Below are 15392 nucleotides of genomic sequence, written 5' to 3'. Positions count from 1 at the left end.
ATGCTCACATTGAAGCTTTACCCATTTATCAATAATTATTTTGTCAAATGACGGTAATACCCTTCTTAGTCAATGTAATGGCACTTTCTCTGATTACGTCAAAAACTATTGAAACAAATGTGCCTCCTACTTAATGCATATACAATTATTAAAAAAATTACATGAATTGGATTTTAGGGACAATGTTTTCATTCGAATTTCACATTCTCCATATCCGATCAATGTTTGGTTCGAATTTTAAACAATTAGATTCATATTTTTCACTAAAATTTGATTTGATTCTCGATTATGGTAAAATTTGTGGGTACTATTATTTGACTAAACGAATGCTTTAATCTGATGGGTCCTGGCCAACTACTTCAACATGATATTTCATCTTCATTTGCTAATTCACAATTAATTACCATTTGGTCCTACAAATATAAAACATCTTTTAGTTTTCACGCTATGCTTTATTAATGTCAAACATCTTTGGCAATAGTGGCGAAAGGGAATTTGTCAACAGGGATAAAGTTTTTTCAGTAATATGGTTCTGATTAGAAGGGTATAAATGGCCTTTAGAAAATAGATGATATAAGTTCTACAGTGACATCAACACTGCATAACTAGCAGATCAGGTCAAACTGCCGGCGCCCGAAAATATCAAGAAACGAAGAATAGTGCCACGTGTATATTGATTCACCGGTACGATTTGGATAAGGCACGCCTCTCTAAATATATCAAAATTCTCCCTCCTTTCATGGAAGTATCGTTCTTTCGAATTTCATCAAACGGTGCCGTTAATAGCGTATGCTTCCCCTATCCAGAGTTTATAATCAACATTAAATTATCAATATAAAACAAAAATTAGCTGGCCAATGGGATGTCGTTTTGAGTTTTAACGCGCCTGATTTGTCCAAGCCGCTTGGCCTTCGTAGTAATCCTGTGCTAAAATTGAAACATTTGTAAATGAGTAGTTCAATTCAATCATCTATCTCATCTGTAATTTAAAATTATAGTAAAACATAAAAAATAATAAAAAGGATAATAAAATCCAGAGAGATTAATTAAAATTTAAATTTTTATTAATAATTTTTATATATATAACATTAAAACTATGAGTAAGCCGATCACCACCAAATTAAACACATAATATACCCAGAATTTTTATTGTTATTTTTGCTTTGTTGTGTGATGATGAATGGCATGTCTCTGTGGTGGGTAATGCATGACATCTTTTTTCTCTGCTTATCATTTGCATCCTTAACAATTTCAAGCTGCCCTTCTCTTTCTCTTTTCTTTCTCCTTTTAATCGACTGATTTAGACTTCAACCCACCCTTACTGTCTGTTGTTGTTGGATACATGTTTAAAAACTCCCATGTCATGTATGCAGCATGCAACAGAAACTGGAACTCCAGATCTGATTCATATTCTCAAATTCATGTTCACCTAAAATTCATGTATCCATAGAAACAAGTTTCCACCCTCCGACATTGGATATAAATTTCAAATTCTCAAGTGCTTCCGTAGCTACATCATATTATATATATATACTACAGGTTCTGGGTAAAAATCAAAATTTACAGGGTTAATTTCTATCAGGTTGATTCCTATGCTTAGGAATTAGTTGATTCTAATTCGGATTCTTGAAGAATTTTACAAAGTACCTGAACCCCGCTAATTCCTAATTGAAACTTTGTCAAAATCAGTGTGGTAGAGGTAGGGGAACCCCACCAACTCTTTCGCCTTTCCACATGTTAATTTAGTAAAATATGTTTGCGTCCATTCCAAGTTTACAATAAAATAAACCATTAAAACACAATTGTAACAACTTTCAATGAATTTTATTGTTAAATCTTCCAATGAATATCGCCAGCAGATTTGAATATCCATTCCGCAAAAGTCAAACCTAATTTCAAAGAGTAATAAATAAATTAATATCCAGATGAAGTATTATATTATTGGTAAAACTAGGTATTGATACAGTACTAAAGTTAGAAAAGAGTGCGATAGAAGAGTACGGAACACGCTAGCATGTTACGATCGCTTATTCATGCCAATACGTAATCGGATTCTGCCAGAACAATCTGTTTTCAACCTTGCTGAGATTGGTTGTGGCGCTGATGCTGGTTTGGGATTGATATTAGTTAGAATTTATGTTGAAAGACCTTTCATCAGCAATCACTATTGATGGCTACCCAGATACTGCTAAGCCCAGAAAACGACATGTCGACACTCCACAAACACACTAATATTATCCAAATTTCAGATTCCACCCCAGACCCAGAAGGCGGCACCCTCCAAGGATTTTGTTTGTGTCATTCTTTCACAAAATCTCAAGGTCGATCGTTCTATATGTTTTACAGAAGTTCATTTCATTTGCAATAGATGAATATTCGTATTTAGAAGGCTGATCATCTTAAACTTACCAATTGATGGCCGAAAAGGAAAAAAATAATTAAGTAATGTTATATCTATATATATACATTCAATTCAATTTTAAATATTCAGTTAAATATTAAATTAAATAATATTATATTATCATTATAAAATACACTCAGTTTTATTGAAAATCTAATACTTGTAATTGAAATGGGCTGCAAATGAACATTCCAAATCAGTAAGTTTTTAATGCCCATAAACATTAAAATCCATAAGATGCAACGTCTGAACTAAATTTAGGCCCACACCCATAGCTCGTGGATTCACAGTGTCTAATTTTGGTTGTATACTATAGTGACAAATTTCTCACAATCACTCAAACCACTAAAAATTCTATAAGAATGTTACCTGAACAATGAAAACTTTAGAGTACAGTTCAATCCGATTGAATTTATCTAAGACTTGCTTCCGAGCTCAAACTCAAAGTTAGAGTTTGAAATAGAAAATGTCGGCTCAAGTTTGAATCAAAAAATTAAAGTTAAATAATACAACTTATATATATATATATATATATATATATATATATATATTATCTTTTATATTTTGAACTTATAAATATTATACCCAAAATTAACCATAACCATACAAACTCATAATTCAAACTCTACTCAAATAAATACTTAAGTTGGAGTTTAGCTCACTAATAATCAATCAATTGTAGCTTGACATTGGCTATACTTGAATAACTCAGTGAACCGCTCAGCCCGATTGGTGTACTATCGGACTATCCAAACTGAAGCTCCATTTAAGCACCGGCGGAAAATCGGCAATATTATGAATTACATAATGAGAAGTAACTGCAAAAGTCGAGAATGATGGGCTCTGCATAAGGGTCATCATTCCACGGGTTAAGGCCTGCCTGGCTGCCTGCCTTGCTCTTCTGTCTCCCATATCAGAAAGTTGAAGATTTAGAGGGACCTTTCTTTGCGGGAAAGAGAAAAAAATAAGGGACACGCTTTCAAGAATCAAAGCAAATTTATCTCTGATTATATTGCTTTTGATCATCCAAGTCTTATATATGGCGCAGGAAAAAAAGGATAAAGAATACATTGATCCCAACTCATAGATTACTGAAGCAAAGGCAACAATTTATGTGGAAGAAGGTCCGTTAAAATTCATATGAGTAATGGAACATGAATTTTTTAATGGATCAAACTTGGTCCATCCTGAATCCTATTTTAACAAGATGACCAAATTTGCTCCACTAAGATTAACAAATTTATGCTCTAAATCAGCTAGCTAGCCTGCTAGAGCTCAAAGTAACACAGTCACAGATTGATTTCACCGAAGTTAGGCGGCGGCCAAATGCCTCCCCCGCCACCAATGTCGTTAGTTACATAGGACATGCATGACAATGGCACAAGACACAGCCCTCGGCTTCTCAGATCTCGTGTTGGTTCTTCTTTCACGCCCTCCCCCATCGACCCCTACCATCATCAGCAGTAGGTAAAGTTAATTATAAGAATAATTATATATCATGATTCTTCACTTCCCAGTGATAAAAATGGATTTTCTTTCTTACCCCTTGCACTGTTCTGCAGGTCTTGTTGCGTGATGACTTCATATAAGGAACGCTTAGTGTCTGCGTAAAATATTTTCAGAAGTCAGTGTTAATTCAAGAATAATTAAATATGTGATTAATTAAAATTTGTGTAAGAAATTAAATTATAATCTTTTATTTTGAGTTAAACTAAGATCACTGATTTATGGGCTTACTGGCTTTTTTAACGTTTTCCACTGGTGTTGAAGCAAGTTTCATAGATATTCAATATTTTTCATAGAATATTCCAATTATGGTAATTTGTATATTAGAAATATTATATATATCTAATTTTGAATATTTTATTAAATATTTAAATAATATATTATTATATAATTAAATATTATTTTATATTTAATAGTCTGACAGCTTTTATAGTTGGTTGGACCATTTTTATTGACTTCCTTTTGAAAATAATAAGTGGGTTTTCCAGTCAATTCTGATTCTAAATGGTTCCTACCAGAATTGTATTGGAAAGTGGAGGAAAAAAACCCCTGAGGGAAGACTTCAAGAGTATAAGTGGTAATTATATTTATTCATTAATATTAAATAATTGAAATAATTAAATTAGGTCTTGGAAGAGAACCCACTGAAACCCTAAAGCCTAGCCAGCATTCTGCCTAATTTTCTAGGGTTTTGTGTTCTGGAAGAGTGCAGCATGGCTAGCAATGATAAATTAATAATAAGATTGAAGAAGAATGTTGGGAAGCGAAAGTACCTCCACCTGGTTTTGAAGGAATTTTATGTACCCAATAGCCTCCATTAGTACGGATGCAGTGTCTGTCTGCAATATTCTCCACCCCACATGCAAAAACATACGTCACTTACCATTAACACAATAATTTTTTTTTTTTTAACATTTCCCGGCTGGTTTTACATGACTGAAATTAAATTACTGAAGGAAGCTAAGAGCTGGAGATCGAACAAGAAGACTATGATGATGGAGATTCTAATTATGGTGATAAGAAGCCACCACTAAAAAGAAAAAAGTTTACCTTTCCGAAGGGTGCAACCAGCTGCTGAAGAGCTGCTATTCTATCCCCTAATTTCTCTTTCCTAACCTGTTTAAATGCCAATACAGTCATACAGTGCAAAATCATATATATTCACAATCAAAATACAGCATTAAACGGTTTTTTGGATCCTTTGGCACCTTAAAAGGAGGACAGGAGGGGCGAGATTCCAATCGTGATTTCTTTGGTGCTGATTGTGTTGCCTTTTGCTCTATTGTGCCGCTGGATCTCTTTGCCTCTGTTACATCGTTGGTGAAAGATGATATCTTTGAAATGCAAAAGAATATCATACATCAGTTCATTTATAAATGATCATCTAAAGCGAATGAAAAAGAAGAAACACTAATAAATATGCTAATAAAGGATATAAATCCTGGGTTTAAAGATTCCATTATGCAGCAAAAAGAGAAGGCTATGTTCTTTTGGGCATAGCTTTGATCAAGAGCTTTTTATGGTAAAGGCCAACTTTAAATTTTTTTCTTTCCAGAGATAAAGTATTTCCAGTTCATAATTTTGTTAAAATGTTAAAGAGCTATGTAGATAAAGAAAAAGATATCGTTGAAGAATTTGAAGTTATTTATTATACTAACACTGAGTAAAGTTGCAGATAAAACTACCTTACCTAAATCATGGCGATAGTATGCTAGCTTATATTCTCTAAATCATGGATATGTATACCATAACAGAAGAAGGAAGAAGGGTAAAGTTGGGCAGTACTTACTTCACTAGGACTAGAAGATGGCCTGCGCCTTGATTGCTGCATATGATCATCAAGGCCAAGAGGAAGGCTCTCTCTGTAGGCGCAAAGGTTATTATGTGAAGGGTGACTGAAATTTCCGCTGAATCTTGAAGAGGTTAGTAGATCCAAGGCCTGCAAGTTCATGTCAAAGGAGCTTGAAGTTGCTGAAGAAGATTGGTTCAAGTTGGAAACATTTATACTGGGATAAATCTGGCTGAAGTTCCCTCTACTAGGTATAGCATTTCCAAAACTAGAAACGTCCTGGGCATTAGAATAAAACTTTCCGGCACAAAACTGATTCCCATTTAGTGGGAAATCTGATGAAATGGTCTTGAGCAAGAGTTTCTCACTAAGATCATCATGCAAACCCTTTTGATCAGTAATGTTTGAGGGGCTGTTTAACATATCTGTAAATTTTGGAAATGAATCTGAAAGCTTGTCCCTGATTTTTGAAAAGTGCATATCATGAGCTGCCTGGCTAGTGAAGCTGCCTGCATTATTAGTCCAGTGCAAGCTTGCTTCTTGGATCATGGAACTATTTGGAGGAGGGACATGGATCTCATTCTTCTGCCTTGAATTTGAGATGAATCCATTATAATTTGGATTAAAGTTACTAATATTCCTGCATATACAGTTTGAAAAAAGAAATATAAATTCCATGAAATAAAACCTTATCAGTACTTAAGTGAATAAATAAAAGAAAGGAACAAGCCCAAGTGTATGAAATATAAAAGATGAGCAAGAGCTGTAATGTGTAAGGGGATGGTGTGCTGTGCAATATAGGAGCCCACAATATTCTTGGATCCAAAAGCAATATGAATCAATAGATATACACATGATTCGGCATAAACTTGACTGATAATCAACTCTAACAAGCAAGTCTTAATTTCTAGGAACTTTCTGATTGATGCACATCAAATCAGGAAATAAAAAATAGAAGAGATTCCAAATCATAAAGTAAATTCATAATGGTACTGTGAAGAGCAATATTTGTTGCAGAAAGCACAGAGAGAAGAGAGAGAGAGGGTTAACTTACAAAGTGACATTTGGGTTTAGAGTAGGGGTCCAAGGATGGGAGCTTGCAACTCCATAGCAAGATGGGGTAGATAAAGAAGAAGATCCAGCTAGGTGGTCTTGAAGCTGATGTTGATGATGGATATTTGCAGAGTCCATAATGATAATTTTTTAACAAAAAAGGCTTGAAAATCCCAAGATGAGAAATTAAAATTTAACTAACCCCAGCTTGCTGTTGGAATCTCTCACTATTATTCAAAGAAACAGTTCAGGTGACTCCCACAAACCTTCTTGCTTTTAGCAAGCTACTTTTCTTGAGTTTCCTCTTTACTCTTTCAAATTTCTATCTTAAAGTAGCCTTCAAAAGAAAGAAAGAGAGAGCTTGAATCTCCATACTTCTCTCTGAATTCAATTATTTATTTCTTTTCAGGCTCACTTTTTTTTTCTTTTTGAGGCTGAAAACTTGTATCATCTCCCTTCTCCTCTTTTTTGCACTCTCTGCAATTACAGGAAGATGATTATACTTCCTCTATGTTATGATTAAGATCCCTGCCTTCAATCCCAAGGCTTTCAACAAAGGTCTGAGAAGAGAAATGATAGCAACCATGCTCTCTCTCTCTCTCACCCCCTTTTAACTCTTTATATCCATATACATCCCCCACATGTTCATCAAGTTCCCTCAATATATTTTCATTTTCAGCAACTTTGTTCTCTACAGTACTTCATTCTCCAATGTTGTCCAGTGAAGCAATTATCATATTGATTAATTTTACATTTTCCACGTCAGAAAATTGATAAAATTGAAGTAAGACCCACAAATTGATACACACTAGTCTCTCAAGAAAATTAAGAAACAAGTTGCAATGGTCTTTACTTTGTCCACATAAAGAATGATCATCAGCTCAATCAGTCAAAAAAGATTCATCATAAAATATAATAAAAAATTAAATGCCATTTAGTTTTAAGTACTTACTAAGATAGGTACGTATATGACATTAATTAAATAGTTTAATATTATTTTATTTTTATTTTAAAATCAATTAATTATATAATAACACATTATTTAAATCCTAACTTGATACTTAAAATTGGGTACGTATAATTTTATTGATTCAACTATTCCTACGGGGTTTAGTATATCATCTCCTTACAATGATGCTGCCTAATAATTTTAATGTGAAATAACAAAGATTTATTAGTATGAATCATGTTAATCATGTGTTTTAAAAAGCACATGCTTTCTAAAAGAAAAGCCTCTGATTTGAAGGTTCCTTATTAAATTGGGAAATTTACATTTCCTTTTAAGAAAAATGTGAAACATGATTAAGATACATTATATTTTGGCTAGAAACATACAAGGAAAAGGAGAAAATAACATATTATAGTAGTTTAATTATGTAGCTAATAATTATTAGAGTAATACTAAGTACACTAATTATGTGTAAAAATATGGGCACACACATTTATATTTCATTATATGATTAAATGTTATTTTATTTTTAATTTAAAATCACATATATTTGTATTTATTATTAGTACATATAGTATTATTAAATGTACTGATATGTTAATTTGACAAAGTCATTCTTAAGGGGGTGTTTGCTTAGGAGTGATAAAAAATTATTCTGGTAATCTATCTTTTATCACTCATATTACCTTGTTTAGTTTGTTAGTAATGAAAAATTTCGGTAATCTTCTATTACTAATGGTGATGTAATAGATAATATAAAAGATAATTTTATTATTAACTCCACCTTATATATTAAAATATTATCAATGTAATCTTGATTTTATTATAATTACATTATTATTTATTAATTTTTTAGGACAAACTTAATCATATTTTCAATTAATATAACAAGTAATATAAAAAATAATTTAAAATAATTATACTCATGGACATTTAAGTAAAATAATATACTAGTATTATTTTATTACATATAGTCAAACAAATAATTATTTATACTTATTAAATTTTATCAAATATAATAATAATTTATATCTAATAATCTTCTAAATAATTTATCTTTAAGAAAATATTCTAATTTTAGTAATAAAATATTACTCAAACCATCTGCTAAGAGTGAAGTCTAGAAGATTAAAGAGTAATGCATTGGCCGAGATTTTTGTTATTCCAAATGGGCAAGTGCATGATAGCTAGCCATTGTTAATGTGCAACCTAATAATATTGAGCAAAATTATGGACATTTACTATTAGTATCAATAATTATGTGTTACTGTATGATTAAATGTTATATTATATTTAATTTAAAATAATACATCAACATTAATATTTAAATTGGTACTCATTATAAGTGCCTATAAGTTTATTGATATAATAAAATTATGTGTATAAACAATGACACGTCATCATATGATTAGATATTGTTTATCACTAATTTAAAATTATCTAATTATATAATGACATGTCATTAGTTGTACGTATTGTTTATGTATGTAACATTATCTTTATTGATAACATAATTGTCTTGACCCTCAACCTCTCCTTATCAGGTTTGCCCATTTTATTTGGTAAGCAAACGTAAGTCACAAGAAGCTCTTTGACAGCCAAAGTCCAGTCAAGCTTCATTTACAAGCAAAAAAGAAAAAAACAATTTTACATTTTTGGATGTAATTTCTTTCCTTCATCTTTTCTTTAACAGGAGAGTGAGATGGGTCCAGGGTAAAGAGATTCAAATGTCATTGATTTAAAATTCATAAAAGAAAATCATATTACAATTCTTGAATCAATGGGGTCGCCATTATGTAATTAGTTTAAAGCAAAGATCGGAGAATAAAGTAGACAGATTCGAATCACATTGCATCATGGAGCCATTGATTTGGTAGTGTGAAGCACCGATACAAGGAATACATTGAAAAGAAGAAGAAGAAGATGTGAAAATAACATAATTAAATTCCTGAATCATATTTAAAAATATTACTTAGCATGAACTTAGGATTGAATGCAATTTTTATCTGTGATGGTTTATTTGTTTTGTAGCTAATGAACACATCACCAATTGAATAAATTGAGTTTGATCTCAGGAAGTTATTGAGACCCACAGAGCTATTGTTAGTTTTCTTATATGTGGAACATCACATGTGGATGTGGGGTTTTAACTTTTATTTGTTCAAGTTACACACTTATCCCTTGACATGAATATCTGTTACAATCGTCTTGATTCCATTGTACCCTATGTGTTAGATAGAGCTCATGGGATCATCAGGGTCATTGAGTTTGATCTCAAGTTAATCATTTTGAATTCATATTTAGCTTAATTGATTTTTATTTAAGTTCGACTTGAGATGACTATGAGAAAGCTTTAATAGTGCATTAGGGTTAGAGCTTACAAATATGTGTATAATAATGTGAGATAAATAGTTTTATTATCATCTTTCAGAAATTAGAATTCAAAAATCTCATAATGATGGCCGAGGGAAATGTGAATAATATATAGATATATATGATCATCTATTTTATCAATTATATCCCTGACCCTGAGTGGCAAACAAAAAGACATTAACCCTAGAAGGCTGTAGCCATTTTTTGCACAGAAAACTGTAACATACACCTGTAAGTATTATCTTTTTCACCATCTTACTAAATTTTCTCTCTCTTTCTCTCTTGTGGGTGTGGGTTATGATCAGTAGTAAATTAATATATAAACGGATCGTAAATAGAGAGAAAGAGACATATAATACTAGTAGGAGAGAAAATTACAGGGTTAAATGATGAGTTAATATGGTGTTGTATGAAAAAATGGAAACTTTTACGTCTGAAAAACCCTCACTAGCCACTGACCACCATAGATAAATACATAAAGCCTTGAAGAAAGAAACATACCTCTCTCTCTCTCTCTCTTTATGCTTTGTTGTTCGTTTGTGATTAAGAGAGAGATAGAGAGGAAGATAACGAGGGTTATAAGATAGCTTAAGTATAATTAAGCTGTCATTAATTCCATCGAGAAAACCCTATAATAATTTGATCAGCCCCACAAAAGTTCACATCAGTCGAAAAGTTGATGGGAGAATGTGAGAAGAACAGAGTATGGGCAAGCTAAAAACTTTGCTTTTTAATTCTTCTCTCCTTTTACTCAACCTGCACTGCACGCCCATCCATCTCACACCTTATTATGTTTTGTATATTCAACTATTTTTTTCTCCCTTTTCTTCTTCTTCTTCAAAGCTTTTTCTTTTCTTTATTGATATAGCTTTCTTTAATCTTTCCTTTCAGCTTTGGCATATTTCCTAGTCTCACTATCTTCCAAGATTCATATTAAAAAGGCTGCTTTCCCTTACATCAATTTGCAATAAAATGTTTATCTAGTACTCTCGTTTTGATGGATCTAAAAGATTCGTTCAGAAAAATAAAACAAATATATATTTAAATAAAATATAGATGTTTTTAATATCAAACTAATTACGCAATTAAGAAACCATGGTTGCTAGTGTGATTAGGGTCATTATTTCGAAAGATATTATATATATTCAATTTAAGTACATAATTAAATATTTAAATAATAATACATTATTTGGATACTCAAAATTGGATGTACATAGTCTCAAAAATGATAAAAACAAAGAGATAGAGAGAGAGATAGACTTAAGGATCATTTCAAATTTTGCATAAATTGTCACAAACTCCTAAAATGGGAGATAGTCCAATCTTATTTAACCTCTATATATTCATTTCTAATGACAAATTAAAATAATTTAAGAAATATTTTAAAACTCAAATCGAAATAACTAATCTGATCGAAATAAATCTAACATGAGTTATAACTAAAACCTGCTTTAGCAATTGATTGGTTTAACTTAAAGTTTAATTGAAAGAATGATATCAAATTAAGATTTAACCATTAAATCAAACCGATTTGACTATAATATTGATGTCATGATGACATCATATGATTAAAACCCTTTGTAAATTTTTAGTAAAATTATATTGACATTACACATATGCTTAATGGATTGAGTCACATATTGTTCCTTTGACTAGGTCTTCATCAAGTCTAAAACATTGAATCTAAGTTTCATACAAGAAAGCAATCATTAATACAAAAGTTTTACCAAGACCAAAGGTGAAAGATTAACTAACATGTAAATAAAAAGAATTCAAAAAGCTTAAGGAGGGGGATTATATTATATTACCCTAGTTTTGCCTAACCCTAATTAATTTCCAATAGTTATCTTTCTTGGGTAAATAAATTAAATTAAATTAAATTAATTAACTCAAATCGTTTTCATAATTAACTATTATCAATAAACCCAAAAGCAAAATTGATATCATTGATCACTTTAGGGGTCCATCATCTTATCATTAAATCGAAACTATTTCCCTTTTTCGAGTCATACCCAGTCAATCCTTTGGTCAAAAATCCCCGTACATGGGTGGCTCTTACCATATTCATACACTTTTGTAAAGTTGTACCATTTTCCAATATACTTTTTACAAAAAAATTAAATTTCTTTTATAGGGCTAGTTGAAATCAATTCTTTATGGTTTGATAGGGTTGGATTTGAATCACGACAAATTTGAATATGTGTTAGCTTAAGTTTAACTCATATCTATAATGATTATTTCAAACTTGTTTAAACTAATCAAAGATGTTATCAGAGGATTATCTGTAAGATATATAATATAATCAATTAGATAAACAATATCATAAGTAAAATAAATAATATTATTATAAGAGGATTCAAGTTAAATTTGAATCAAACTATCAAGTTAAAGTTTTAGCTTAAATTTAATTCGAATTAAACACAACACTAAGTTGAGTTAGCTTTAAATTCAATCGTAAATTTTGGAACACGTATCTTAAAGTGAGACATGCAATAACAAAATTTACAACTATGGGTATTAAAGAGTACAAATAAACTTATTATTATATAGTTATCTTGTCTAATTATTTATTTTATTTTATAATTTAAAATTATTTAATTACGTAATCATAGATTAGGATAATTAAATCCATTAATTTCTATCCGTTTGTACATCAAAGATATGGCTCACCAATGTGATATCTTAGCTAGCAGCCAGAGATTCTGATGACTTTTGACAAACATCAGGTTTGCAGGATTTTTGTTTTACTTTTTTATATGTAAATGCTAACTTTAATAAAATTGTTGTTTTGAAAAGATAGTAAGATCGACAAATTTCAGTATTCCAAATATACAAGCACACATATCTTGTCACAAAATCAAGCTAGGAATTCTTTTTCTTGACACATACTAGTTAAGAACCTGAATCACTGGCTAAACTGTTGAGAACTCAGCACACACGTAGAATTAGAAAAATGTTTGCTTGCTCGAGTTTAACATCGATCATCACTCATTTCAGTATGCAAATTTTGGCATTCTCACAATTAGGGTTGAGTTGGATGGTCAATTCCATAGTTAATTTGATTCGAACTGAATTTGAGATAGAATTTTAGTTTAATAATTCTATTCAAATTCCTTTCTGTCAATACTATTTATCTTGCAAATAACACTATTTATCTAATCAACTATCTTTTGATGATATTTATGAATTTGAACAGAACTCAAGTCAGTTCACGTTAAGACTATATTAAACTCGAATCCAACCTTACAATAAAAATAAATTAATAATAATATGTAGTTTTTGGTTCCAATTATTTAAAATTGGATTAGTTGATAGTGCTTTTTCCTTATGAATATATGTTGTTAACTTTAGGTCAAAACTTTGGCAAAGCCCTTAAAAGGAGGTCTAAAGTTGCAGGATTTAAAGGTGTCTAAGAAGAAGACAAGGCATTGGAACCGGAGAATATATGCTTTTCTCAAGCTAAGGCCATCAAAATCCAACACTAGGGGGCCGGCCATGCTTTTTATTATTTGCTTGCTTTGCTTTCCATGCCACACCACTCAACTCAATCCTTATTTTTTTACCTTATTCTATGCGATTCCCTCGCTATTCTGTAACCTATGCTTTGGTTTCAGAGAGCAACCACTGCCACAAACATATACAAGATTGTCCACCACCAACGGTACAGATTTTGCTACTCATTTTGTTCATGCTGTTATATATGTACCCCCTCTGCTGCCTGCGTCTGCCTCTGTCTGTATGGTCGATCGTTGACAGATTTTCAAGGCACTGTGCATGCTGCAGCTGCCCATTACGAACAAGCCACTTCGTTGGCCCAGCTGAATATGTGTTACTTTTGCTTCTCCAAAGATGAAAACCTGATCTCGTGCTTTCTATCTATTATAACTTGGAAAAGTGGACGTCCATGCGTATGTCTGTTTATAGTGTCAAAAGTTCTAACAACAAAAAATTAAAAAATATATATATTTAAAATAAAAAAAAAAAAAAAGGTCCTGAGAAAGACATCACTGCTGTTGATTTGTGAAATTAACGAAAAGAATGGCAGAAAAATTTTATCCCAATTAAAAATAATTAAAAACAAATCTTTTATTATTTGAACATTGTATCTAAAAATTAAGTTGTATTCCAATTAAAAATATTAAAATTATTGTTAAGGATGTTTGATTAGAAGAGATTAAAGATTATTCAGATAATTTATCTTTTATTACTTATATTACTTTATTTAATTTATAATTACATTATTTGTTTAGTTTATAAGTAATAAAATATTTCAGTAATATTCTATTTCCAATAGTGATATAATAGGTAATTTAAGAAGTAATCTAATTATCATTTTCATTTTAGGGTTAAAAGATTATCAAAGTAATATTAATTGTATTATAACTATGTCCTAATTTATTAATTTTTTTAAAGTAAAATAATCTCATTTTCAATTAATATAATAAATAATATAAAAGATATTTTAGAATAATTATACCTAAAAGTATTTAAGTAAAATAATATATTAATATTCTTTTATTACTTCTAACTAAATACAATAATTATTTATATTTACTTAGTTTTATTAAATTTTATCAAAATAGTATAAATTTATACTCAATTATTTTCATGGTAATCTATTTTTATAATAATTTTTTAATTTTAATAATAAAATATTTTTTAAACCAAACGCTTTTTAGGGTTCAGTAGTTCAAGTTGTCCGATGTGGCAGCTATTATTAGTAGACAATGTTTGCAAAGTCATGCAAGCAATATCAAGAAGAGATTAAATAAATATTAAAATAATATTAAATCAAATTAAATTATGACCCCATAGAATATAATATTATTTTTGTTAGGTAGGTTCTTTTACATACCAATCAACATATCGATAGCCCTACAATTGAACTGGACTAATTGCCATCACCAGTCAAACTAACCAGATTTTAGTTGATTCGTTTGACGGCTAGTTTAGTCCTGGTTTTGAATCACTAGAAGTGAGCCACGCAGCCCTACGAGTTTGTTTCTGTATGTCCCTGGAGAATGGAAAATATAAAAAGTCAAGTTACCATATCAAAACATGCAACTCAAAAAACCTGAAGCAATTGCTTCCAAATAAAGGAGAAATAATTCCATTTTCAATAAATCATTGGAATGACCAACACAAAACTTTGTCCTACATTTGAAGCTAAACTATTACACAAAAATCGCAGATGCTGCCTACATAATTTTGTCAATGACATTATACTAGGAAACTGTACAAACATCATCACTATAATGAACTAGTATTTAAAAATTCAAATTCTTAAAATTTCAATGAAAACTATACTTCCCAGACAGAGG

General features: G+C 30.7%; 1 protein-coding gene across 2 annotated transcripts; it reads right to left on the bottom strand.

The window, feature by feature from the left end:
* Window positions 1-3460: 3460 nt before the first annotated feature.
* On the bottom strand, window positions 3461-7392 carry LOC123228959 (transcription factor bHLH110-like). 2 transcript variants are annotated; one of them, XM_044654486.1, is made up of 7 exons: window positions 6751-7392; window positions 5697-6336; window positions 5116-5241; window positions 4958-5023; window positions 4687-4746; window positions 3945-4004; window positions 3461-3849 (listed from the first exon to the last, which is right to left on the bottom strand). In XM_044654486.1, the coding sequence occupies exons 1-7, from the start codon at window positions 6885-6887 to the stop codon at window positions 3691-3693; spliced, it is 1248 nt and encodes a 415-aa protein (XP_044510421.1). In that variant the 5' UTR covers window positions 6888-7392; the 3' UTR covers window positions 3461-3690. The 2 variants fall into 2 exon arrangements, with proteins under 2 accessions (XP_044510421.1, XP_044510420.1); XM_044654485.1 differs by having other exon boundaries at window positions 4681-4746; window positions 6751-7391.
* Window positions 7393-15392: the final 8000 nt, after the last annotated feature.

Source organism: Mangifera indica, chromosome 11, assembly GCF_011075055.1.
Source record: "Mangifera indica cultivar Alphonso chromosome 11, CATAS_Mindica_2.1, whole genome shotgun sequence".
NCBI lineage: Eukaryota > Viridiplantae > Streptophyta > Magnoliopsida > Sapindales > Anacardiaceae > Mangifera > Mangifera indica.
The sequence above is the reverse complement of the archived record's forward strand: the minus strand, read 5'-3'. Positions and strand labels throughout refer to the sequence as shown.